Below are 26,670 nucleotides of genomic sequence, written 5' to 3'. Positions count from 1 at the left end.
CAAAATCACAAAAAGTAGATTCTGTCTGTGACAGGCAGAGATATAATGGGTTTCATGCTGTCAAAGGCAAACATCAGGCAAACACTGTCATGCAGTTACAAGTCACAAAATTAGATTCATTCAATGGATATGCTGCATTTCTCCAAAGCATATTTGTCTTTATTGAAATTTACCTTATTTCCTACTCCATAAGAGAATACTTGACCCGCCTGTTGTAGAGGAAAAACACACTTGTATATTTTGTACATTTTCACAGGATGACGTTCAGATACAGTGGCTTCACTGATAGGCACAAAGCCACTGTTGTTGTGAGCCTCACTGCTTTTCAGTGAGGCACTCACTGAGGAACTCATTTTCTATGGCTGCTTGAAATTTTAAAAGTCAACACAGGAAGTGATGCCAGTAGACTGCAGGCACTCAAAGGCACATTTTTGTCATTTTGTATGGCCTCAGTTCCCACAACCCATATGCTCTCCTGCTGCTGTCCCCCTGAACTCCCCCCCATCCAAATACCAGTAACACAGATCCAGTTTAAAAATCCAGGCGGGAAGAATGTGTGCAGGGGGAGGGGAGGAAATGTGGAGACCCAGAAGCTTCAGTGCAAAATAAGATTCTTTTAGTGGGAGGGGAGGCAGCATGAGTCTGTGCTCTTCCCCAGGCATGACTACACCAGGAAGGATAAGACCATTAAATATAACCACAGATCCTTAGAATAAACAAAAAACGATAAATACGGTTTAAATGAAGACGCTTCCTACCTGTCGTCTTTTCCAATCATTTCATCAAAGGCCTTCGACAGATGTTTAAGTCTTCTGAGTCCACTAGACACCGACTCCAAATCTTTGTCAAACCTTCTGTTACACGAGAGAAGATACAAACAATAACATGTATGAAACCTATGCTTTATGATGTATAAATGCAGCATATGGTCTGTATTTAATAAAAAAAACTCACATCCTCTGGCTCTGGGTGTTGGGTGAAGCAAAGGGGCTGCGCAGGGCTGCCATTCGGACCAACTGTCTCCTACCTCCCCCTGTTTTAACTCCCCGTACTCCAGCCTCAGGGGTTCTTTTTCCTCTAGAACCTGGTGTACGGCAAGATCTGGATGACGATCTCGGGGTCCGTCTGGGTGTTGCACGTCGACCAGGGGTGCACCTTGGAGTGTGAGAATTTGAAACATCCATTCCCTCCTCATCATAGACTTTGCCAGGGGTTGCTACCAAACAATCCTCACGTGAAAACTCTTTCGATTTTTGCAGCCTCTAAGAGAGAGAGAGAAAAACAAACAACAAAGGATGAGATGGAAAAACTTCAAATGTTAATATAAAGCAGTGTGGTTTCCAGGAATCTCACCTGGTAGAGGTCAGTGACAGAATTCCGTGCACTTCGTGTTAGTTTTCGCATCGTGCTTGGCTTTGGTTGCTCCTTAGGCTTTGTCTGAGTCTGATTCTCAGGAAGGGAGTTGGTCTGGACCGAACGAAGTGGGAGACGTTTGCGTAACGTCATCCTCAGAGAGTTGAGTGAAGACGTAGAACGAAGCTTGCGGAAATGGTCTGGGACTTCTGGGGAGCTGTCAGGACCATCAGACTCATCCAGAACTGTATGTGCCCGCCACACTCCCACCACAGCCCTGCCAACTCCATCCATCACTGAGGATGCCATGACGACTAAGATAACAGCATTAAACATAAAGATATTATTTTCAAGTACACTGCAGAATATTTAAGTAATTTTGAGTTCTTTACTTCTATGGGGAAGTATTTGGGCATGAATCTTACTATTTGTATTTTTCTCTGGTTCTCCAAAGTAAATTAGGTTATAGGTTCTTAAAATAGTGAAAATAAATGTTTGCATTCTGAAGCGGAACTTTACATATTATTTCATGGTTTTATGATTAACAGTCAGAGTAACTAGTTAGAATCAAAAGCACATAGTTTCTTTATCACAGACTCTTATGTTTGCTCTTTATTCTTTAAATAACATTAGCCCCACTAACAGACTGAGACCCCCACTATGGGCTCTTATTTTAACTGTTCCACAGCCTCAGCAAAAAACAAAAGAGGACGAAGACTTTGAATCCAGAGGCCCCAGACACTGGAACTCCCTGCTGGTAGTGTTGCCAGATATATGAGACAGAGGTCAGAATCCAAATGAAAGTTGTTTACCTTTTGATTAACTGCCACTAGTGTGCAGGATTGCTTCCCTGTCCTCTTGCATTTTATCATACTTTTTAAAAAGAATGCAAATGAAGTAAGAACCATACATCTTTGTCCCAAATATTAATTCTAAACATGTAATTAATTATATCACCCATTCTTACAATATTCCCTCCAACTCTATTTTTTTTATAGTCAGGCTCCTATGTTGTTTTATTTGTTGTTATACTATAAAACTGATTTTATACTGATTTGAGTTTTTGATAATCAATTATTTAATCATTGTAATGAATAATCATTTTTTATTTTGTATATTAAAACTATAACCTTTTAAGACTATCTAAGCCAATAAAGGCTTCACTCATTGATAGTACATTCTTCAGATTAAATACTTATACTTAAAAACTTTTGTGAAACATGCTCCTTACTAACTGAACAACAGGAAAACAAAGGAGACAATGACCACATCGTCTCTTTTAATCCTAATCTTCACAATTTTAAAAAAAGCAGCCAGCGAGGACATAGGAATAGATTTACACATGTGTAAATATGTTAAAACATCCAACGTGCGTAAACATTTTATGCTAAAAATAAGTCTACGATAAACACAACGTGGACAGTACGTGAGTATGTCGGTCGGTTTTATTAAAAACAGCATTAGCGCATCACGTTGCTATTTTTAATTTAAAAAACGATTAGATGTTGATCAGCTTCACATTATTTAGTTTAGGAGTCTTTTCAATCGGTCACAGCTTACCTTAAAGCAGTTGTAAGTTTTCTCTCTCCTAAATCTCAGCTCTAGCTCTCCCTTTTTTCTCCTTTCTTTCTCTGTTTGAATTTGGCGGCGGACCGCAGACCGCACTCACTAGCTCAACACCACGCCCTTCACGCAGGGTCGCCGCTGTGACGTCAGACGCTAAGCCTCGAAGCCTAAGTCAACTTAAAACACTTATTTATTATAAATGATTAATGTAGACAATCAAGTAGAACTTAAAATATTTTTTGGCAGACGCCACATTAAAATGACCTGTTTTGGTATATATGAAAATAACTATATTCCATTATAAATAATAAACATCAAGATGAACAACTGAATATTTTATCAACCTATATTCCCAAGAATACCATTTGCGTTTTATTTAATCACTAATTAAAAGAAAAACATGCAGTCTAAATTGTCCACCAGATGTCACTATTGGCCTTCATTAGAAATGTGTCCAATGTCGTGTTTATTTGTTGTAGTTTAAAGAAAGGTAGGGTTTTTTCTTTATAATACTTTCATTAAATAAAAAATAATACATAACGCTATAGATAGAGTGTAAAGGATTATGTGTTGTATTAAAGACTTTAGATATATATAACATTGAACTAAATGAGCTTTTTTCACAATAAAAAAGCGATGTAGACAATAGCCTTGAGCCGTACGTACCTGCTCACCTCAGGAAACTGCCTTCCTGGCAAACGTGCTCATCCTGCTGTTTTATGTGAAGCTGTAAGGTATTTTTTATTGGTAAGATCACAAAGCTTTAGACCTTGACCTTGACATGACATGGTAGTCCTTGTCCTTTTTTGGTCTCATTAAGAGTAAATGTATAACATGTTTTTAACAAGCCTTGGTTGTATCATAAGTCAGGAGTTAAAGTTCAGACACCAAGAGTTTGACATTTATTAAACAGGTTTTTGTATTGTTGTTCTACTTCTTTAAAGAGTCACCGCATACATCAGCCAAATGTATCAAGGCATGATTTTGAATATATATTACAATATATATTACATATATCATACATATATATATTTTATTGAATCCTTCTGGAAGTTTAAAATAAGGGAATAAAACATATAGACAAACAATAATAAGTGTATATCTTGACATTTAACTAGTTTATAAAATTCTTGCAATTACAAAAAAAACAATCTATTATTTATTCATGTATTGTCCGGAGAAGACATTTTTTAACATTAAATAGTAATATAACATTAACTTTAAAAAAATTAAACACACATTTATTGGGCAACGGACCGTATGCCTTGACAACACCAGGCTATTCCAATTAACATCTACAATATGTTGTCATCAAACAACACCAAATACATCCTGAAACTATAACCCCTCACCCCTCCCAAAAATAAAGTTATGTTAGAAGTAATTTATTTGTGCATTAAAACAGAAAAGTAATGGTCTTACGGATAATCTCATCTTTATTTGGCTACGATTAGATTAGATAATTAAGGTGTTTAAATTTGGCGTAGCTTTTGGATTCCTAATAATTACATAGATGGGTTACAGGGAATTTGTAGGGGTAAATAAAAGGTATTTTTGAAATAAATATTTTTACCTTAGGTCTTTACATTAATTCTGTAAAGGTCTGCTTTAATATAACATAAAATGTGTGATCTGGTAAAAAATATAACAATATTATTTGTATCATGGTCTAATATGAATAGTCTTAGTCTTAGTGATTTATTTAATGGTGCAATGGTTTGTCCACAGTTATGGAAACAATCTAAAATTAATACAAGGTCTCGTCTGTGAATTGATCTATGCTCCACTATTTTTAACCTTGTCTACCGAGGTTAAAAATAGCACCAAAGCACATTCTACCAAAATGTCATTGCACATTTGCTAAACTGTAATCTAAAAAAAAAGGCAAATATAAACCAACAGCACTTTTTTTTGGGCTCTTCTGGTGTAGTTGAAGGCCTTTTAGTTTTTACATGACTTGAAGCACTGTCAAAAGAGAGATGAAATTGACCGTAAATATTTGTGTGTTAGAAGTGATCCACAATCAATCACAGTTAGCCAAGAAGTACACGTGCTTTTACCTTGACGAATGTGCGCCATCGAGCAACTACAGCCAGAAGTGACGTTAGACAGACCACCACAATCCCTGCTATCATGGGCATCAATGGAAACTTAATGGTCTTTTCTACAGACGAGGAAAACATTATTAGACAATTACATAAACTCAATGTTGTGATGTGGTGACTGTGTAAACTGACCTGTAACTGTGACTTGAAAGTACTTGCTGAATGTTCCATACATAGGAGAGACCACAGTGCATTGATAAACGCCCTCATGGAGACTTCTCTCAATGCCTGTGCTGGACAAACGACCTGTAAAGCCATCGTTACTGACTGTGAAACGACCTGCTACGAGATCCACTTCACTTCCATTCAGTGTCCACAACACAGACGAGACTGGAGGATTGGCCCAGATATCACAATTGAGGATTAGGTCTGCTGAGTCCTCTACAGAAACCTCTGCTGACCCAGAGAGCTCCGGAGGATCTACAGAGGAATTGGAAGAGAAAAATAAACCAAAGTGTGACTACTTCTTTGGACACTCATCTATAAATCTCCTCTTCTCCTCATGTCTGGCAGCTTCATCCCCCAAATTCTTTGTCCAATATCTCCACTATCTCTCCTCAACCTATGTCCACACCGTCTGAACCTCAATTTTTTTTAACTTTAACTCTTTAACTCGAACTCAAACTCTAACTTCCTGTCCACCCTGCTGACTGACCCAGTCAAAATCTCAGCATCTTTATTTCTGCCACCTCCAGCCTAGTCTTTCGCCTATTACTCATATGTGTAATGGTGTTTATGGTGCCCAGTTCCACCAGCTGAAATGCAGCCCTAAACCATTACAGAGCATCTCCTGTGTTTCATTGATGGTTCCATACAGTAATTATTGAATTCTCCAGACTTGACTATGACTTTTTTTCAACATTTGTTTTTTGGCCTAAACCTTGGCTTTTTACAAAATTTCTAGTAAGGTTTCTGCAAGAAGGTCCTGTTTTAAATTCTAGTTAATTTCTTGTTCTCTCCTGGTCTGGTTTTATCAACTTTATTGATGTCCCTTACATGTCGCTTTTAATCCTAAACTAAAGAATATATAATACATATAATTTTGGGTGTTGTCGAGTGTCGGAAGAACTCACATGTGACGTTCAGGGTGATGGAGGCCCTCCGTGTGGCATTGTTGCTCAGGTGACATGTGAACGTAGCCTCGTTATCTTCATAGATAACAGGTGTAACGCACACGCTGCTGCGTCCTATTTTATTATCGTCTTTCAGGCTGACCATAACGCCGTTTCTCAGCCACACCAGCTCTTCATCAGTCTCAGTTTCGGCGCTGCCCTCGGGCTGGCACAGCAGAGACACTGTCGTCTTCAGCTCTGTCTGTATTACACCACCGCTGGATGCTGGGTCTGACTGGATCCTGACACCTTAAGAATAATGACCTTTTAGAAGGGTCGCTCAGTGAAGCAATGAATAATTTAAGTGGAAGCCAAATAAAAATGTAAATCACAGTCTACTACCTATTGTCTGGGCTGCACAGAAGATGAAGAGAAGGTCTCGGAGCACCAACTTCATTTTACTGTTGTCTTGGACAAATTGAGAAAGAACACTAAAAGTTAATTACTTTCATTTTAAATTAAAAAAAAGTTACTTAAGGTGAAGTAGGAAACTGCATTTGAATTAAAGTTTCCCTTTACCAACAACACATAATAAATATAACACGACATTTTAAATACAATATGAATAATAGAAACTGATACTTTGGTGAACATACAAGAGCACACACACATAAGGTTCCTATTAGGGCAACAAATGCCCATGTGGAAAAATATCAGGGTGTTTTGTATTATTTCCTGGACACTTTCATTAAACATCAGGGCAAAGGTTCCCAAACTGGGGGGCGAGCCCTGTCAATATTTTCTATATTTGTGTCAAAGTGTGGAAAACATCATAGGAGAGTTGAAGGAATGGCTAACTGAAGCGAACATATCTATTTTATGATGGTAAAAATTGCTAACCTTTAACAACTTTTTGTCAGACCTTTTTTCTCTCTCCTTTTTAATATATTTTATCTATATTGTTGGTTAGTCTTTACCTATTTAATTTAGATTAGCTCTAATTATTATTTATGTGTCTGTCCTAATGTTTAGTTAATTATCTATACTTACAAACGTAGTTGCTGTTTTTGGTCGGCTTTCCACTTACTAGTAACTTTTGATTGTCTTAAAATTTAATAAACACAAACTTTTGAAGTTTTAAACCAAGAAGCAGCTGCAGATAATTTCGTTCAGACGGACTTTTTGTGATGTCTTTTACGAGACCCTTTAATCTTTTGATAGCGATGTTTTATGTCGACCTTTCGCAGTGTTTCTGTTTTGTCTGCCAATGTGCTCAATTTTATGTAGACCACTTTTGTTTTAATGATATCTTGAAGAACTTCATGATATCTGATCTTTATCTGTGAAAAGTGCTAGAATATAATAAAAGTGCTTATAAAACATACTTACTGGACTAGAATCCAAATATCCTGCACTAGTCGTACATGATAAAACCTTCACTGTTTGTATTTAAAAATTGTTTGTCTTGCTTCCTGGGATATTAAAGTATACACGCACATTTTTTTTTGCCTTTGTTACTAAATTAAAAATTGATATTTAACAACAAAATACAGTGTAAATTCTGTACAATCACAGGTGGGGATGAAAATTATATTTATGTATTAATATAAATATAATCTCAAATTGATGTAATAATACAAGAGAACTAGGACCGGGTCTTACCTGGTCGTTCTGTTTCCTGCTAATTCTTCTTGACACGTTATTGCTGATGTTCCCAGCGTGAAGGACTGTCATCAGGTGTCAGGAACTCTTATATGGATCTTCTGGTGGTGAGGGCATTTTAACAACTTCCTTTACTCCTTGCTAATTTGCTTTCTCATCACTCTGCCAACCAATCCTTGCCAACACCCTTTCAATCTTCCCCTTTCCCATATTTCTCTCTAAATCTTTGTTGTGTAATTACGTGCATGACTATAATGTGTAAACACTGGAGGAGTTTTTATTGGCCAACGTCGTAACAATGGCACTAAAATCTCTTGGGTGTGGAAGGAGGTATTAAAGCACATTCATGTAATATTTATAGGCACGGTTACAAGGTTTTTTAAAAGCCTGTAAAGCATTAACTATTCTATTTTCAAGTAATGGAACATTGGCTACGGCTACCATTGCAGTATATAATACATATGGGCCGTATCTTTATTTAATGTGAACAATATAATTCGGTTGAGGATTCCCGACAAGGGCAACATGCAGCAAATTGCCAATTATGATCTACATCCAGATAAAGGGTCTGGTCGATAGGAATATGGTATTAGGTAAGACATCATGCTGTCCTCTGGTGGTCACCTGGTTTAATATATATATACACACACACACACATATATATATATATATATAACAGCAGTATTTGCTTAGAAAAACTAAGTCCACCACAGATGAAGAAGATAAACACACAGACACACACAAGCTCACAGTTACGTTGTTTCCCTTATATACCTTTCCTGAAATTATGCTATGTCTATATGTCATACTGTGTGTCATGCGTCAAGTGTGTATGCATAAATTGTAGCTATGTTCCTCTACATTGTATGCGAACGGATATTAACAACGGATATTACAATTAACCGGCGCACAAATGCATTTTCACACATTAAGAAAACACAGGTTTCCTTTTTTTTTTTTTTTTATAAAGATAACCCAATGTATATGGATAATGTCACAAGTCTCACAACGGTGAAAAGTCTAGCCATGTATCTCTGGGCACTACACCGGGGTTATGTCAATGCTTCTAGACAAGTGTAAGCAAAAATGACTAAAGGTTATCTTATCCTTGGAAAAACCTAAGCAAAGACCATAAAAAGTTGCTGAATAGTTTACCAAAAGGCTTACAGGTAACGTATCTTAACTCTTTGATCTTGACTAAAGGTCAGACAAGGAATAAGAAAAGCTAGACATAATAGAAAAAAGTTTAACAATAACAGATGATGTGTTTTCTCCCTCTCTCACCCACTAGAGAGAGACATTGATTAACTGTTACGACAGGCTTTTAGAGCAGTCACTTGGAGTCATTCATTAATATGATACATGATAAAAGTTTAAGTGTTTTAAGTCTATGATTATCTCTGTGGGCATGAAAAAATACAGTTATTATTATTTTAAATGTATTTTACAAAACTGCTCTCTGGCTTCAGCCCTCTGTCTGGCCATCATGATCTGAAAACTTTTTTGTTTCACCTACACTGGCTGCCAATTGGTGGCAGTGCAGCTCAGTCCAAACACCAGACTACACTGGAGACTACCGTACTCTGTGTCTTGCAAGACAAAATAAATGATAAGAAGGCTGATACTAGGCAATTATATACAATAAATAAAGCAATACATTTAGTTCTATATAAGAGTAAGAATGTGAAATCTAAGTAAAGCAGAAGAAAGTGTTTGTCTAGTAGTCGGCCATTTTCCTGGCTCCTCTTTCACTCACTCAGCATTACAACACTTGTGCAACAACTTTCCAAGAACTATTATTACATTTTATAACATCAATAAACATTCACCTGGGCATTTGGTGGTCTTATTCAGTAGTGTTGGCCCTTTTTAAAATAATGTACTGATTTTATTAAACCTCTCATTGAGAATGTGACCAAAAAAGTGACATCCACCCATGTGCAATTTGCCATCTATTCTTTTTCTAACAATAAAGTTCTAATTAAGAAAATGTTTCATGTTTTGTCAAAGACCACAGTAGACTATCAGTGTAAAAACATTTAAATCTCAAGCGAGATTTAGCCTTGATTTCTCCTGGACATCCATTCTTAAGATCTTACTTTGAGAAGCAGCTGAGCACACTGCGGCATCTTTCACTGCTGCTGACTAATAGCTACTGACGGCTACGTCCGCTGCTAATATACAGCGTGCCACTCGCTGCCACACACTGGAACACTTTGAAATTTTCAAATTTAAATCAGCAAGACAGTAAGAGAGGAGCAAACCTACGAGCTCAGCCAAAGCCAATCGTCAGTGTGACTCAATACCTTCACTGCTTCTCTGCAAAGGCCTGGAGCTCCTTGGTCAGATTATTACAAAAAGTGGCTTGGAGTATTCTGCTTAAGAAAGTCACTACTGCATAGATGACCTATTGTCAATGGTTTACTTCACTCGCCACAGACACAGTATGTCCTTCACAAAGGCATCTCGGTGTGTACTATTTCACATCAGCTACAGGTATTTGTTCTACTCAGTTACTTTCACATTCTGTTAAAAAGACACATCACTAAATGGCATATAAGTCAACCATACTGTCACCTGCTGGTTTCAGAAGTGACTTCAAATATTGTATAGTCATAGTGTTTTTATAACCTCGGTTATGATATGCTTGATTTCCCATAAACATACTGGTATAGACTGCCCTTAATGGAAAGTTTATCGAAAATAAAACAATAAACTGTGGGATTTTAAATCAGAAGTTAGTTGGACATCAAATCTTAGCAGAAAAGGCGCATTCATCAAGAGTGAGTGAACTGTCAGTAAAAGGTTTAGACCTTAGCTGCACCATAAGACAAAAAAAATCCTTCTCTGATGAGTTTATGTTGCAGTATTATATTAAACCGAGGAGGAACAGGAACGTCGCCTGTGGTGTATTACAAACTGAAGTTAAACACTCAGCCTTCACGGTTACACACTGGCTTTTGAAAACATGGTCCACGGTCAAAGGTTGACAACAATTGCAGCACATGTTATTATTGGAACTTACATAAACAAACATCCACTCACCAGCGTTTTGTTTTCTGCTCTGCTAACAACACACACACTAACATGAATGCTTGTGAAAGTGGATGTGTTCATCAGTGTTTAATCGCAAGGAGTAACTGTCTGAATGACACGTAATCATTTGATAATCATTTGCTCTCATTAGAAGTTGTGGTTCACAATAAAGTCAGGTAGAAATGAATGAATACAGGTCCCATACAGGGATAGAGACAGCAGGGTCAAAGTACACTGGGAGCATGATAAGCTCAGAGGTTAACAAACCAACCACTGACACACACACACACAAAGAAGGAGAGTGAAAGAGAGAGAGAGAGAGACAGACGTGCAAAGGGAACACGTAAAAGCTGTAACTTTTACGCCTTCAGTGGGACTTGCTGTGTACAACGTCCAAACATTCCCCACGAGATTACTGCTGAGCTCTGCAAGGACAAACCAAGCACAAACAATTCACTCCTGAAGTCGTTAGCATGCACGAGCCATTAAACTCAATCCTCATCCTAATTCTAATCCTAACTCCAAAACGTTCAACTCAGACAAAAACTGTCCCCACAACAACAGTGTTTTATACATATGTCCCCACAGGTGGCCATACCACACACACACACAAAACAAACTACAACGTTATGTTGAATACGTTTGACCTATATGAACCATATCTCTATGCCATATCTTCATTTCACCTATGGCTCTCACCTTGATCAACTCTTTCACTTGTTTGCTCTGCCAATAAATAAGTCACTCAGTCAATAAGAGTCCCTTTAGCCTCCATTTTGAATACAATCTCTCCCCCTCTCTCCCTCCCTGGTGTTATTATTGTATCAGTAACTTTGAAGATGTGTGGTGTTTCTAAACCCAGACACACTGCCTTCCCCTGCTCTCTCATTCGCCTGATCCCTCCTTCCACGATTGTCCCTTTAGCTTTTAACCCCCCCGCCCCCTCTCTCTGTACTCTGTCCTCTTTCCTCCGTTGGTCTCAAAAAGCTGGCTTCAAGTTAAACTTCCACAGGCCACCGCGGGTTTAGAGGCCACTGCCTGACACTCTGTTGCCAGGATGGCAGGGGCAGATAGAGACGAGGCTGAGGCAAAAGTCAGTTCTAAAATGTGCCCGACTGCATTCGTGAGACGCTGGCTACCGCTGGCCTACAGAGAGGAACTGCACCAGGTCTTGAAGCTCACAGGTCCACTGGTGAGTAGGGGAAAGTTGAAATGGTGGTGAGGGGATTTGTTAGAGGTACTTTGTTGCAGAGATCATTGAAATACATACAAATGAATCCATTAGTGTGGTGTGTTGCCAGGTGAAAACAATGCTTTCTATTGATGATGCACTTTATTCAACAATTGTGCAACTCTGGTCTTTTACTCGAAAAGATAAACAGAAGTGAAGTCAGATACTGGGAACGATTTGCTGCCTCACCCTCACCTGTGGTGGCTTTTACTGATAATCTTTATCTTTCTAACTGCAGAAAACCTGCCGGGAATTAAATGATTGAAAAATGCACGGATTATCGACAAATATTTAAAGATTTACACTGTTCTGGAATGCTGTAAAACCAAATAAAAGGGTTTGAAATCAACCATTTAAAGTGACATGAACATGAATGTTTGGAATTAAGATGATTAACATTTCTCACTGGAGGAACAGCCAGAAATTATTTTATGGTGTTTCATTAAATTAATCATTCCTGACAGTATAAAGAATAAAAAAAATAGATTAAATAAATAGAATAGATAGATATTACTGTTATTGTTATTAAGAGAATACTGCAGTAATGTAAGTTTTATATATAGGGTCATAAGAAGAGAAGCATTTCTGAAATCTTATACGTTTAATACACAGGCTCATAAGAAGAGAAGCATTTCTGAAATCTAGGGTAACTGAAAGTCTTTTTTGAATGAATTTTGCTTTTTGCATTTTCTTTTTTTAACTTCTGTTTTTTTTTAGAATTTGAATTAAATGCTTTCATTACCTCTACTGCACTATTTTTAGTTTCACACCTTCGTAATACAGCAACAGCAGCATGTGCACATATATAATAAAACATATTCTCTTAAGTTACCTTAAGAGACATAAATGGCAATCAATAAATAAAGAACTACAGCTCACCATTGTTGTTTCTTTCCACAGCTGCTGTCCCGAATCCTGAACATCCTCCTGCCCACCGTCATCACCATATTCTGTGGACACATAGGGAATGCCGCACTGGCTGGATACGCTCTGGGCTCAGCGGTACACGCTTTTTAAAAATACAAATTAGAAAATAGTTTTACAAAAACTACAAAGTATCTCTAACTTTTACTACAAAGTGCACCTGTCCTGTCATGTCATCTGAGCTAAAGACTTACTCCTTTGTCATTTGCTGTGGTGACCAGATGTTGCCAGTGTGCACCTGCAGGCTTCATGTAGTACAATGTTGTCCCCCTGGTTTCATGCATCATTTCCAGGCCTTGATGGAGACAGTGACAAATTAGGTGAACACAGAGTACATGGAGACCATGGTGGAGCGTCTGCAGTAGATAAGATGTCACTAGGAAGTAATCAATCAGAGGAGAGTCTATAACAGTTGACATAGCAGTAGTTTCAACATTCCCGGTTCCTTAGGTTAGATGCCATAAGCTTTTGTGACTATAATCAACTAAAAATGTCATGACCCTCTATAGCACCTTAATGGAACTCAATGATGCTGTGCACCATCTGTTGAAGACTCTATGGCTCAATGCATACAGGAAATATATCTCTTGCTAGGTCAATGTAACAGTTTCCTTGCTGGCGGTACTGCAGTACAGATGTGTGTATGTTAACACTTCTGAACAGGTCGCAGCAGAACAGTGTTCTAAATAAACCACACATTTGGGGTTTACAATTCTGTAATAGCCTTAAATAATCCTGGAATTATTTTGTGACACTTAGAGGTTTTATAAAAAAAAAAAATTAACTTGGAATATTCCTGCCTCTGCGAGGCATTTCCCTGAATTCTACTATATATGTTAATTCTCACACGTTCATTAGGAAAACATTGTCAGTGAGGTCTTTTTTCACTGTAGCCACCCACACAGTTTCTGACAGACCTACTTAAATGATGTAAGATTTGAATGAGCGCAGATTAAAGGCCTTGCAAACAGGGCACGGTGACTGATGCTCTAAAGTCTTTAGTGATTAACTGCTGCACAAACTGGAACAGGGCGGCAAATAGTCATGATTCAACCATGAAATCCTACAAGGAAACTAAAAAGATTTTGCATGTTACAGAGGTGGAAACATTTATTTTGAGCATACAGCACAGAATTAGCCTTGCCTTGAATATACAGGACAGAATACTCAATGAAGGATTGAAATCAGACTCTAGTGCATCTGTCAATAACAAAGTCCTGTGTGTTCAGGCCTTTTGCTGCAGTAAAGCTTGCAGCTGAATTAAATTATTTAACACTTGAATAAAAAAAAATATATGTGACAAAATGTCAGTGTAAATCATTTTGCGTATATACAGTATATTTTTTTCATTTGTGATTTTTCTGTATACCAGTTTATTAACGTCACAACAGCTGCAACAGGCTTTGGTTTATCCGTGGCTTCTGACACGTTGATTTCTCAGGTGAGCGAACCTCATTTTGAGCATCTATCGTTTGTCACACTGCCTGTCTTTGAGCCCTCTGTATTCACATTTGATTTTCTCTTTTGTATCGCACAGACGTACGGTAATAAGAACATGAAACGGGTCGGAGTTATCCTCCAAAGGAGTATTATCATCCTCCTGCTGTTCTGTTTACCTTGTTGGGCTGTCCTCATAAACTCCTACCAGTTACTGATCCTTCTGCATCAGGAGGAGGAGGTGGCAAGGTACATTAAAAAAAACCCAGCGTCCCTCTTTATGTGCCAGATCACGGGTACATTTGTCTTGACAATGGTGTTTTCTTTTCAGAATCGCTCAGCTCTATTTGTTAGTGTTTCTACCAGCCGTTCCAGTAAGTGCACACAGCAACGTCGACTTATACATGCTATTGTATCGACACGTGTTGGTGAAGGAGGACAGGAGACAGGAAACATCAGAGAAAATGAAAGACAACTAAACATATTGTCAGAAGTTTAACAGTTCAACAGTCAGTGTCATTCTTTGAGGCTAATTTTCTTTGGATAGAAGTTGGATTTTAATCTAACAAATCACAAACAAAACTAGCCAGGAAAATCACAGGTTACATTAGCATTGTTCTATTGACTGTTCTCTCTCTCTCTCTGTCTCTCGTTCCCTCTCTCTGTGCCAGGCTATGTACCTGCACCAGCTTCAAGTTTCTTATCTACAAAACCAGGTAAATACCCAAAAGAACAGCATTTGACATGAAAAATATGAACATGTTAATTCTTCCAGATTGTTTGAGAATAATCAAAACTTTTTTACCATTACATTTACATCACATGTGTCAATTCTTGGTTGTCTTTAAGTTAAATGTCTGTCTAAATTATCTATAAACTCTGTTCATATGTGTTCAACCTTGACCCTTTGAAAACATGTTTTGTTGTGGCTATTGTCACGCTAACGCTTTGTCATTTTCCTTTTTTTGCTTTTCAGGGAATTATCCTTCCACAGATGTACACATCCGTAGCAGCGAACATCATTAACGCTGGTGTCAATTATGTCCTTATTATCAGTCTAAAGATGGGGATTCTGTAAGTGTTTGTAATGTTGGTTTTTTTTTATCTGTCTCTCCACTTTCTACTTCCACTTCCGCTGCTAGCTGTGTAGAAGCCGGCCTGGGGCTAACGGAAAAAAATATTTTGGAAAAAAAGCAGGCAAAAGATCAGAGAGCTACAGTATTGAAGGTTTAGATGTTAACTTTAGAATTGTTTTGGTTGAAATAGGGTCAGTCCCATGCCGATTATTGTTATGTTTGTAATTTCTTTAAATAGGAAGCCATGTTATATGTGAAGGGGGAGCTCTGACGGGGCTTGACCCTTGTCCAGCTGGACAAACATTTGTTACAGAGTGAATCATTCAGTCCTCTTCTGTGAAACCTGGGCCCTCGTTTCCTTTAAATGAATTCCTGTGGGTTTTTGAAGAGCCTGGCTACACCTCGGCTACTTATTCTTTAGTTTGAGGTTGATTATAGTCTAAATAAAGTTGTGTCTGCCTTGTCTGTTTTGCAGTGGATCAGCGATTGCTAACAGCCTTTCTCAGATCATCATCTGCCTGCTTCTGTTTGGATACATCAGGTGGAAGAAACTCCATGAACCAACATGGGCAGGTGCACCTCTAATCTAATATTAACTCAGTACTTTGAACCAGTTGGTAAAAGGTAGGTAACCATATAGAATGTTTTTTGTTTGTGAAACTTTCTGCAGGCTGGTCCATTGACTCTCTGCGGGAATGGGGTTCCTACATGAAGTTGGCTCTTCCCAGTTTATTTATGGTTTGCCTTGAATGGTGGATCTGGGATGGTAGTAGTTTCCTGTCAGGTCAGTGGGATGAGTTGCAATATATATATTTTTTTAAATTTATGACGATAAAACACGTGCATCCATTTTTCTATGGAAAATATAAAGCTAATTTTTGAGATATACTTTTGACTTTTACAGTGTTAAATCAAACGTGTTTTGCTGTGAACTTTCTGCGTTTGAATTTGTGAATCTGACTTTTTATCATTTATTAGGTCTACTTGGAGAGTCAGCCCTCGCTGCTCAGCATATTTTGGATGAAATTGGAACCATAGTATACATGGTATGGATCTTCAATCCTGTTCATTTCAGTAAAATTAACTCCAACTCCTTTAGTCATTTCTAATGGTCACAGTGATGCTGTATTCATCAGTAGATACACTACCCTCTGTAATTTCATTCATTTTCACTGTTTTGAATATAAAACAAATGTAACAACGTAACAGTGAAACAATGATGTGACTAAAGAGAAAACAAAAAAGTATTGGACTGATGATGTAACATTGTTATATAATCATTATTTACTCTGGATTTCTCACCTGAAGTAAACCTTCACTGGAATGTCAAATGAGTCACTAATACAGAGTCTTTGTAGATTCCTCTAGGTGTCAATGCAGCGGTCTGTGTGCGAGTTGGCAACGCTCTTGGGGCTGGAAACAGTGCCAGGGCCTTAGTCACGACCAAAGTGTCATTGGTTTTATCAGGTAAGATAAGAAAGGATTAAATATTTTGAAGGTCAGGTGTATTAAAGTTGATACACCTCAGGGCAGCCCGGGGACTAGTGGTTCAAGTTTTGGGCTTTTACTGCCCAAAGGAGGCATTATTTACATTTAACCTACAGTATACGTGAAACACTCCCGTGATTAACAGCAGACACACTGTGGCAGCAGGCTGTAGGAGTGTGCTGGTCCCTGTAAATATATAATAAAAAAGAATGAATAATGAGGTAATAAAGGTTAATATGTGACATAGGTGTGCGATGTTGTCACTGGAAGCACAACAACTGAGCTCACGATCGGATCATTGAAGAGTCTGACATTGTTGGTATAGAATATTAAATACATATAGATATTGAGGTAGATATTGAGAAGTTAGAAGTTCTTCTTGAATGTCTTTGCTGCAGGGACTCTTGGCGTCCTTCAGGGCATCATCATTGTCAGCTGTAAGTCAGTCCTTGGCTACATATTCACCTCAGATACGTGAGTTTCCCATAAACATTCAGTCGTTTGAAATGCAACCATATTTCTGACAGTCTTAAACTCTTTTGCAGGAACATTGTTCAGATTGTCTCACAGTGCCTCAACGTTTATCTGTTCATCCAGTTCTTTGATGCAGTACTGGTAGGTTATTATTGAATATAATTATGAATGATATACACTGACATATAGACTGTTCTATTTTCATTTAGTTTGAGTGTTTCATTTTTTGCAGTGTGTCTGCACAGGGATTCTTGTGGGATGTGGGATGCAAAAAATTGCTGCCGTTTCCAACCTGGTTGGTTACTACTGCGTCGGAATGCCGGTGGGGATAGCTCTGATGTTTCCTGCTAAACTGGGACTTTTAGGTACAATTTAATTTACTTTTGAATAATTCGTGAAATGTTTTTTGAAAATTTTATTTTAAAAATTTTAAAAGCTTGTCTTGCCTAAGGCTGTATCAACAAGGAGACAAAATGTCAAAACATTTATTTATATTATGTCATGTTATGGCCGTACCAAAATCTATTATCGAGAACTAGAAAAAAAAAATCACCAACAATTAAATTGAATTCCATTTGATCCATTCGACCGCATAGCAATTAAATTTTTTTTTTTAAAGTAACAACTTTTTGGTGAATCGTTTGGAAACTGTTAACATTTAAAAAAATGTTGTGTCCTCTCTTGTAGGCCTGTGGCTGGGTCTTTTGACCTGCGTTATGGTTCAAACAGGGTTATTTCTCACCATTATCTACACACTTAACTGGAATAAAGTCTCACAAAAGGTAGGATCTTATTATACCATGTACAACGAGAACGATTTGGACAGCAGCAAAAATAGTTATATAGTAAATATAAAAAATTGCAACGTCACATTAGGTGAGATCTCTGCTGCCACCAGATGGCAGTCTCACAAATTAAGAGATCATATTAACACTCAGAAAGTGTGGAATTTGAACTGGAAGATATTAAATTGGAATAAGATGATGGATGATTTAGAACATTACTGATGGTTTTTAAGAGCGATGCTGAGGTTCAGGACATTCTAACACTGAAAAACCTGTCATTTTTGTAAAGCTTTCTGTGGAAATACCAACTAGTCTTTACTAGGTCACTCTGCTGTTTCTCTAGGCTCAAAAGCGAGCTGGAAAGAAAGTGCTATCAGTAGTGAAAAGTGCACTTGTTACAGACCAGAACGAGGTGTTGGTTTCTGATGTCTCAGATGGTTTCGGCACTGTAAGTAAATGACAAAGAAGAGCTGATCAAGTTCTGTGCGTTCTTGAATAATTAAGGCCACTCACACAGTGACTGTGTCATCTACACCCTCTGAAGGTCCGTTTGGAGGACGGAACAGTTTCTGAAGGAGACGGTTACAGTCCAGTCACCACACAGGACCAGGGGCTGAAACCAGGTCACAACACTAATGTGGGTCTGGGTGAGAAGAATCCAGACCAGAGCAAATCGGCCTCAACAACCAAACCTCAACAACTGCTCTCTGTCACTCAGCTGTTCTTACGTCGGGGACTCACTGCCTTGGTTTTGGTCCTTGCTCTGACTGTCGGTGTTGCTTTCCATATTGCTTTTCCTGTGCCGGAGTTTTCTGCTCAAGCCAGTGCCAACTCAACTATGAACTGGCTCAATGTCTCTGCTCCTACAATGTTACCTCTTCTGGACACAACACTACACCTCTGAGATGTTGACATCTACTGGATGAATACAGTTCTTGCAAGCAGACATTAGAGTCCATTTTTTTTCCTGGAGTGAAAAGGAGTGAATTTCTAAGCTGCACATGAAGTCACAAACCCGTGGTCTCACTGCCTGAACCTGTAGCACTGTATGCTTCGGTCATTTCCAAAGACAGGGTCCGGACCCAGAATCGGGTCTTGTTTTAATAAATAAACATGTGAATCATTATATATTTATGGCTCATATATAAATGATATAACCCTGATAGAAACCTTGACAATAATAATAATAATAATAACTCTGAAAAAACTGTTGTTTTGCTGCACTGCATTATAACCAGTGAGTCAATCACAGGTTCCTTCAGCCACTGTGTCACAAGTTCTGGTTGAATAACAGTGACAACACAATCTTCAAATCCACTCTTGTTAATGATGCCACAGCATGTCACTGATTGCAGTCTCTGAAGGTGAGCAGGCTAAAATTACAGTCTCTGTGAGGAGCCAGTGTCTCTGCTGATGATTAACACTGAAGCTCAGGCAACTATTTAACCAAGAATCAAGCTTTATTTACATGTTTGATAACATGTAAATAAAGCTTGATTCTTATTCCTATTCTTTCAGCTGGTAGGACTGGAGACATCATGAACTGCACAGTTACCTAGGATTTTAGGTGAATTATTAAATTCTATTTCCACTGGAAAGATTTCGGTGGCACTGACGCGAACGTCACTGTGTGAATCATTGTTTTTATTGAACCAGTATCCCTTCTGTTTTACGTTAGAGTACAGAAGAAAAGCAAAATATGTTTTTGCTTCTTCTATTCAAATCTCTAACTAGTGTTAGAATTACTGATCTGCATTCACAACAGAAAAATGTAATTAACAAGCCTGTTTTTTAAAATCTAACCCTCCTGCAAAATTGTTTTGATCTGATACCATAAAAAATGCAGGTTAAATTACATGCTGATTTAAGATCATGTAATTACCAACAGCATTATTTTATCCTATAAAAATAAAGTTGACCTGAATTAACCTGCTATAATGTTTCATAAAATACTTTCTTCTGTCCTTGTTTGTTTGGACATTTAACTCACTGCTGCTCAGACATTGTCCAACATGAACATAATGTGGAGACACTGCTGCGCAGACATTGTCCAACATGAACATAATGTAGTTCCCGGAATCCAAGCATTAATATTGTTATAGGAATTGTTAATTATGAGGCTTCAGGCATTTTTTTGGGTGCTACAATAAGCTAAGCGATGAGGCTGTAACTGAGAAGCATCTTAAACATCTCTGGCACGGAGTAAACAGGTGGTTGATTTGCTCAGTTTGACGCGTCTTCATCCAGCCAGCATTTTGCAGCATGAGCGCACAGACCTTTCATTATCATCAAATTTGGCAACGCAGATCAAAGTGGGAGAAAAAAACCCTGTCTTTTCTCTCTTTGATGATGAGAGCAGACACCCACAAGTGTTATATATATAGCTGTTAATTATGTTTTTTTTCCTAATTATGGCATCTATTCTGAATAAGTACTGCAGGAATGTGGAATATTTGACATTGTCTGACACTGTCACCAGGGCTCTTTTTCCCACAGCATGTGTTACAGGATTTCTTTTATTTCCTCTTACATTCCAAGCAAATTATAGCTTTTAAAGGCTTTTAAATTGGTTAAAAATGGCCATTAAAGTAAGACATCTGAATCATTAAAAATGAGATCCAGTGAGATGAAAAGAAAAATCATTATCATAAATGGATGGACAGTGAAATCATGGGATATTCAGTCTCGCTCTACCTATGCGGAAGAATGCATTTGGAATTTATTTCAATATAACATAATTAATGTTATTAATTATTTATCACAATTAATACATTTGAAGCCCAGATTATAAGAATAATATGTGTTTTTATGGCTAATGTCTTCCAGTAAAAAAAAAGGTTGGCAGATAATTTCTAGAGGACCTTCACGTGATTCAGTGATAATATACCAGTATTTCCCAAACTTTTTTCTGGGGACCCATATTTTGAAAGTCACAAACATTTGTGACCCAAGTTGATAGACATTGTTTATAAACTCCTGAGAAACATGATGCGAGACAACCCCAAAAAAACTTTGGGAAACAATATAGTATAGTATCTAAAAAAAAAAGAGAAAAAAAGAAAATAACTTGTTTTGAATTCAATTTTTCTGAAGCAGCTATGAACCGTCCACTAACCACCGACTCAGAAGACAAGCAATTGCACTCGTGTGGTCTAACACTGGTCAGTCATGTAACTAGAGCACATTGATGAGGAACTCACTGATGAGAACTCCAGTGGTGAGGATGACAAACATGAGCAGCAGAGCGAATCCACGTCGTACCAGCAGCTGCCTGACTGAGAGACGCACGTCACTTGACGCAGGTTGATCCGCAGCGACTGCTTCATCATTTACCTTAACTGGAGTCAAGGAAATTGATAGACTGGTCTCTATGGGGGCTGGCTCCTCACCAGAAACACTCGCTGTGACGGAGAGAGACAGTGAGGAGAGAATCGAACATGTGGTTACGCTCGGTCTGTCAGAAACATACACGGGAATACAAAGTACTTTCAGTAGCCTTTGTGTACCTTCACTTTCTACTGCAGAAATCTTCTGCCCTTGGAGTTGAACTCCTGCTCTTTTCAGCGCCTGATCAGACAAAGAAAGAATTAGTAAAACAATAATATTTGGCTTAATATAGACAAAGTTGTCGTACATGTTGCTGCTGTACTTGAACATCTGGCTTAGGAAAAATTTAGGAGCAGCCTTTGTGTTTTTGCCTCCTCTGCACTCAAAATAGCATTACAAGTGCTGTGCAACGTGATGCACATACATATAACTATGGGAGTCTATACAGGCAGCTGTGGGATTTAGTTCTAGCTACTGTCGAAACATTAATAGTAACCCTGAGACTGACAAGAGCCTACGAGTGAGACAGGATCAGACAGACTGAGACTACCTGCCAGAGCCATTATCATGTTAGGAAATGTACAATTTTGACAACAACACTTCTCTGTTATTAAAAAACAAAAACAAAAAAAAAACAAAAAACCACTAAATAGACAAAAATGTCATGGTGTCAACACTCACTTCTTCAGTAGCTTTTCTCCAGTTCAGTTTCCACAGGAAAACTGAAAAGAACACAGACTGTATGGAGAGACTGGTTAAAAACCCAAACCATACTCCTGCAACACAGATGAAAAAAGGATTATTGAATGAAATTTAAAAAAAAAATCCATACATTGTTATTTTTGTTTTTATTACCTAATATGCCCATTTTTACAGGGAACATCAGAGATACCCCAATAGGAAGCCCAATGAAGTAAAAACTTAGCAGGTTACACACTGCACCGACGCTTTGTTTCCCTGCTCCCCTGACAATACCTCCTGTTACACCCTGCAGAGGGTAAACACAGATTAACATGAAACCTGGTTGTTTTTTTAAACTGACCCGTTCAACACAGATTCATACCGCAACGGCCTCAGCAACGTGGATGAAGCTGTACATCTGGATGATGTCGGCCACTCTTTGAATCAATTCTCTGAATGAGGGTGAAAAGAGAAATGGGATTATGAGGGGAAAACCAACGAACATTCTCCATGTCTGAAACTATTCTACAGTAACACTGTAGAATATCATTACTCTACGTGTTAATAATATACCAGCCCGCCGGTTACAAATCTACAAATATTTTGCAGCTGTCGAAATCGGCACGTACATGTCTGAAGTGAAAATGTAACCAATCACATCCTTGGAAAAACCAAGACATAATCCAATGAAACACGAGACGATGCCTGGAAATAAAAACAAAATACAAAAAAGGTGATGAAATGGTTTAGCAACAAAAATAAACAGTTACGGTGACTGTGGGATAGTTCTGAATACTTTTGTAAGTACTGTATATGTAGAAGATATATGACGTAGCCACAGCTTCTGTCCTGTCATTGTGTTGTAATTAGACAAATTTCAGCTCTTTCTCAAACTCATACATGTGGCAGTGATGGCGACCTTGCTCGACAGCTTGGCTTGTTCTGTTTTCCCGGCACCAAGAGCATTTCCAACACGAATGCTGGCAGCCACGGAGAAGCCTAATGGGAACTTGGGGACAGGAGAGAAAAATAAACATCTTTAGTATAGAAAATAATCATTAGTAATTATAATATTTAAGTGGTTAAAAACAACAGTAAAGCAAAGTCACCATGTAAACGATAGCAGCCAGTTCATAAACTATGGACTGAGCTCCTAACTCCACCTCACTGACGATGCCGGCCAGGAAGGCTGCCACTTCATACAGCCAGCACTCCAAACAGTACATCAGCATGCTGGGAATGGCAAGGTGGAGGAATGAGCCCCACTCCTGCAGACAGTCTACAGACCAACCTGGGAGATTGGAGAAGGAACGACATGTTCACAAAAATGAACTAAGAAACATTTTAGTGACACTGATATTTTCTGTGACATTTAACGAATGTTAAAAGCACAATAAATTATCAAAATGTCTGAAAAATAATTTTCACACATGCATTCATTTTTCATTAACATAAACAGCAATAGTCAACGTTTTGTTCATTTAATTGTGTGACATTTACCTTTAACCCAGTGGTCCTCAACCTATTTTGACTTATGGCCCCATTTTGTCATCACACATTTTTACATTTGTAACTTTTTATTTTTCATCGATTGCGGCAGTAATGTTTTAAATAAATTACTAGACATTTCAGATTACACCTTTTGAATTTCAGGTGACCCCGCATGCGGTTGCGACCCTGAGTTTGAAAATCACTGTGATAGCCAGTTGTAAAGCTTGTAAATATTGAAATATTGAAAGAAATGAAAGAAAGTAAAAACAAACAAACCTAAAAAAACCTAAAAACAAATCAAAAGTTCAAACTCCTTAACTCACCATCCCACGTAGCTTTGTGCAGACCTCTGATGCAGATGTAGACAAACAGGAACGCAGCCAAACAATACTGTGAGATTGCATTGGCTGCTGCTGATCCACTTCAGAGGAGTGAAGAGGATTAAACAAAAGGTGAGAATCCAAAGGGAATCAGTCGTTGGAGTCACTCAGACAAAATAAATCAACAATAAAAAGCCTACTGTTTTTTAACATCTAACTTTCTTCCTTAAAAATTCCTTTAAAAAATTGTTTTTTTTAGTTTTTTAAATTAATTAATTATTTTTAACAGAGAACATCGTGAAGTAGAACTAACTCGCTAAGTTCACGCCTGTTTCAGCATTCATAAGTTTATCCCTACACACAGAATTGTGTCTAATTTTTTGTGAAGAGATTCATGTTGCATTGTATTTGTGATGATAATTTGTGCAAATCTGAAAGTGTAAATCACATAATAATACCATGTTAGGATCATTTTCAAATTCTCTCTTTTTTTAATTGAACATCTTCCCTCTAATTACTAATTAGTTTTAAAGCAAATTTGTACTCACGCAACCCCCAGGTCTAAAAGGGTCAGGAAGATGTAGTTTATGATTGCATTTAAAACATTCCCCACAGCTCCAGATATCACCTGTGGCCACATGATGCCCTGCAATCCAGAGCAAAAGCAAACAGTGCACCTGCTGTTTGTCCCTGTCTCTAAATACGTGTTTCTTTTCAAGACACGGGAAAAAACAAGCTCGCTAGCGTCAAACTTTCAGTCATGATGGCGTCTCACACCATTGACTTTACAGAAATGAACTGCACCTGATTCTGTAGATACCTCCCCTGCAGCTGGTACATGAAGGCAGCCTGCAGAAAACCAGGGCAAGGCAGTGAATAGAGTTAATTAGATCAATAATGCAACACAACAGCTATTCAATAAAGCGTATAAAAAAAGAAAGAAAAACTTTTTGTAAATGCATGATGGAAGCTGAACTCACTGGCAGAGCCGGCATAAAGATCTTCACATACAGCTGTGACAGTCTTAGAGGCAGAAAAGACAGAAAAGCAGGAAATCACAAGAGCTTCGACTCACACAACTCCAGATGTAGAGCATTTCATACTTAGTTAGTGACATTTTGTGGGTCAGATGCAGTGGATTAGTCATGGAAAGGTTTCACCTGGCAACTTCTGGGCTCTGCCTGACAGCTACCAAAATGAGCTGAGTGTTAATCAGGACGGCCCAGCAGGGAAAACAGGCCAGGAGCAGGATCAGAACTCCTCGCTGAAGGATCACACCTACACGCTTCAGGTTTCCGCTCCCGTAGGTCTGAGAGGAAGGGTCAGAGAAACAGCCGATATCCAGGAGCAGACACAGGACAACAGATGGAAAACAACAGCTTGTGAACACAGCAGCAGCTGCTGCTGGTAACTGACCTGTGGATGTGAAAAAAAAAAGAAAATTAAATACCTGGGAGATAAGAGTATCACATGTAGATGCCAAACCACTGCCAATGGAAATGCCTGTGACATTTATCACCTGTAAAACAAACATAATTTACCTGTAAATAAATACATCAAAGCTTAAATAAAATGATAATTTTTAGGAACAAATTGCCAATAAAAGCTGAAAATGGAGACGGGCCTCTCACCGCTATGGCTAAAGCCACCCCTGCCAGCTCTGTTTTCCCCAGGTGACCACAGAACACCATGCTGACGAAACCAATCAGGAAGCTCATCAACTGTGAAATAAACTAAAAAAAACAAAACCATGCTTCAAGGCAATAAATAACAGGAAGGCCATTGAGGAACTAACATAAATGAAGGCTGATTAAATTAGAAATCAATAAAAACAGGCCTTAAAGGCAAAAAAAAGTTTGGATTTTTCTTGCAGATGACATGTTTCGATTTTACAGTCGTTACTTGTATTTGTAAATGTCGTCAAACATCATTAGTTCTTAAAACACTAGATTTTAGGTGTTCTGAAAGAATCTGGGTGATCACAAGATTTAAAAAGAGAAAATAAACTTTGAAGGTTTTTAGCACTTTTTCATGTCATAGATAAACTTTTATAAAGGTTTTTAGCACTTTTTCATGTCATAGACACACGGAGTATCTGCTCCTATTAGCTCTTGTTGAATTACTGAACAAGATTGTGTTACAAATTTGCAATGACAACACGGTTTATTCTATTCTACTCTATTATTGTAAACCAAAAAGACGAACATTGCAATCAAACTAGCTAGTGCGTGACTATTAACTATTAACAGTTGGAGGAAAACTAAACATTTTTTTCAGTCTTTACATTGAGGCAGAATCTTACCACAGGTCCTGAAAGTTTTAGAAAGTGAACTGTTTCATTCTTGTATTCCACTGGTATCCAGAGCTTGACACGTTTCAGCCAAGATCCGCAGCATGAGTCAACGCTACGCACAGCTGGAGAAGGTGATCTGTCTGATTTGATCTGATTTTTTCCCTTACACGTGTTTTCTTGGGATAAATCCTCCATTCTGAGAGCAGCTTTGGAAAAATGTTCCTATAGTTCGATTCCTGTCAGACACTGACAAAAAGACTGGGAATAATCAATAACCAATTACCTGGCAAATAATGAATAACCATGGGACTGTCTGTCTACCTTACTGGCTGTCTGTAAAAATGGGCAGTGGATCATTGGTTTAATTCA

At 38.1% G+C, this 26,670-nt stretch overlaps 3 protein-coding genes across 12 annotated transcripts in view; 1 reads left to right on the top strand and 2 right to left on the bottom strand.

Moving 5' to 3' along the window:
* LOC103395129 (transmembrane and immunoglobulin domain-containing protein 1) overlaps positions 1-13,014 on the bottom strand; it is a 14,474-nt gene extending 1,460 nt beyond the window's left edge. Inside the window, exons 1-10 of one of the 9 annotated variants that reach the window (XM_025065419.1) lie at positions 12,885-13,008; positions 7,739-7,839; positions 6,479-6,544; positions 6,098-6,385; positions 5,157-5,444; positions 4,980-5,083; positions 3,586-4,884; positions 1,354-1,667; positions 955-1,262; positions 759-854 (exon numbers count right to left, since the gene is read on the bottom strand). In XM_025065419.1, coding sequence (XP_024921187.1) covers positions 4,861-4,884; positions 4,980-5,083; positions 5,157-5,444; positions 6,098-6,385; positions 6,479-6,533 — 759 coding nt within the window. In that variant the 5' untranslated portion in view covers positions 6,534-6,544; positions 7,739-7,839; positions 12,885-13,008 and the 3' untranslated portion in view covers positions 759-854; positions 955-1,262; positions 1,354-1,667; positions 3,586-4,860. Of the gene's footprint in view, positions 1-173; positions 210-758; positions 855-954; positions 1,263-1,353; positions 1,668-2,913; positions 3,240-3,585; positions 4,885-4,979; positions 5,084-5,156; positions 5,445-6,097; positions 6,386-6,478; positions 6,545-7,738; positions 11,571-12,884 lie in introns of those variants that run through there. The other 8 variants (XM_025065418.1, XM_008332724.3, XM_017041957.2 and 5 more) reach the window with 8 other exon arrangements.
* On the top strand, positions 11,706-20,124 carry slc47a1 (solute carrier family 47 member 1). The gene is made up of 17 exons (XM_008332725.3): positions 11,706-11,966; positions 12,906-13,007; positions 14,302-14,370; positions 14,467-14,615; positions 14,698-14,740; positions 15,038-15,082; positions 15,343-15,440; positions 15,918-16,015; positions 16,113-16,226; positions 16,421-16,488; positions 16,801-16,909; positions 17,329-17,404; positions 17,476-17,545; positions 17,637-17,769; positions 18,092-18,186; positions 18,533-18,637; positions 18,734-20,124. Exons 1-17 carry the CDS (start codon positions 11,832-11,834, stop codon positions 19,091-19,093), a joined length of 1,869 nt encoding a protein of 622 aa, XP_008330947.1. The 5' UTR covers positions 11,706-11,831; the 3' UTR covers positions 19,094-20,124.
* Positions 13,018-26,670, bottom strand: slc47a2.1 (solute carrier family 47 member 2, tandem duplicate 1). Of its 2 annotated transcripts, XM_025065413.1 has the most exons (17): positions 26,311-26,670; positions 25,640-25,741; positions 25,459-25,527; positions 25,169-25,317; positions 24,989-25,031; positions 24,813-24,857; positions 24,557-24,654; positions 24,012-24,109; positions 23,307-23,488; positions 23,098-23,206; positions 22,827-22,902; positions 22,580-22,649; positions 22,372-22,504; positions 22,198-22,292; positions 21,696-21,756; positions 21,390-21,590; positions 13,018-13,224 (listed from the first exon to the last, which is right to left on the bottom strand). In XM_025065413.1, exons 1-17 carry the CDS (start codon positions 26,494-26,496, stop codon positions 13,112-13,114), a joined length of 1,830 nt encoding a protein of 609 aa, XP_024921181.1. In that variant the 5' UTR covers positions 26,497-26,670; the 3' UTR covers positions 13,018-13,111. The 2 variants fall into 2 exon arrangements, with proteins under 2 accessions (XP_024921181.1, XP_008330948.1); XM_008332726.3 differs by lacking the exon at positions 13,018-13,224 and having other exon boundaries at positions 20,327-21,590; positions 26,311-26,645.

The sequence above is a fragment of the Cynoglossus semilaevis genome, chromosome 19, assembly GCF_000523025.1.
Source record: "Cynoglossus semilaevis isolate Cse_v1.0 chromosome 19, Cse_v1.0, whole genome shotgun sequence".
Taxonomy (NCBI): domain Eukaryota; kingdom Metazoa; phylum Chordata; class Actinopteri; order Pleuronectiformes; family Cynoglossidae; genus Cynoglossus; species Cynoglossus semilaevis.
Note: the sequence above shows the minus strand (reverse complement) of the source record. Positions and strands in the feature narration are given on the sequence as shown.

Coding starts and splice junctions, on each gene's coding strand:
- slc47a1 (XM_008332725.3), top strand. CDS start 11,832: ATGGCAGGGGCAGATAGAGACGAGGCTGAGGCAAAAGTCAGTTCTAAA. Junction 13,008..14,301: donor GATACGCTCTGGGCTCAGCG/GTACACGCTTTT, acceptor TCTGTATACCAG/TTTATTAACGTCACAACAGC. Junction 18,187..18,532: donor GGAATAAAGTCTCACAAAAG/GTAGGATCTTAT, acceptor CTGTTTCTCTAG/GCTCAAAAGCGAGCTGGAAA.
- slc47a2.1 (XM_025065413.1), bottom strand. CDS start 26,496: ATGGAGGATTTATCCCAAGAAAACACGTGTAAGGGAAAAAATCAGATC. Junction 25,318..25,458: donor GTGATACTCTTATCTCCCAG/GTATTTAATTTT, acceptor CCTTCCTCTCAG/ACCTACGGGAGCGGAAACCT. Junction 23,489..24,011: donor GCACAAAGCTACGTGGGATG/GTGAGTTAAGGA, acceptor CCAATCTCCCAG/GTTGGTCTGTAGACTGTCTG.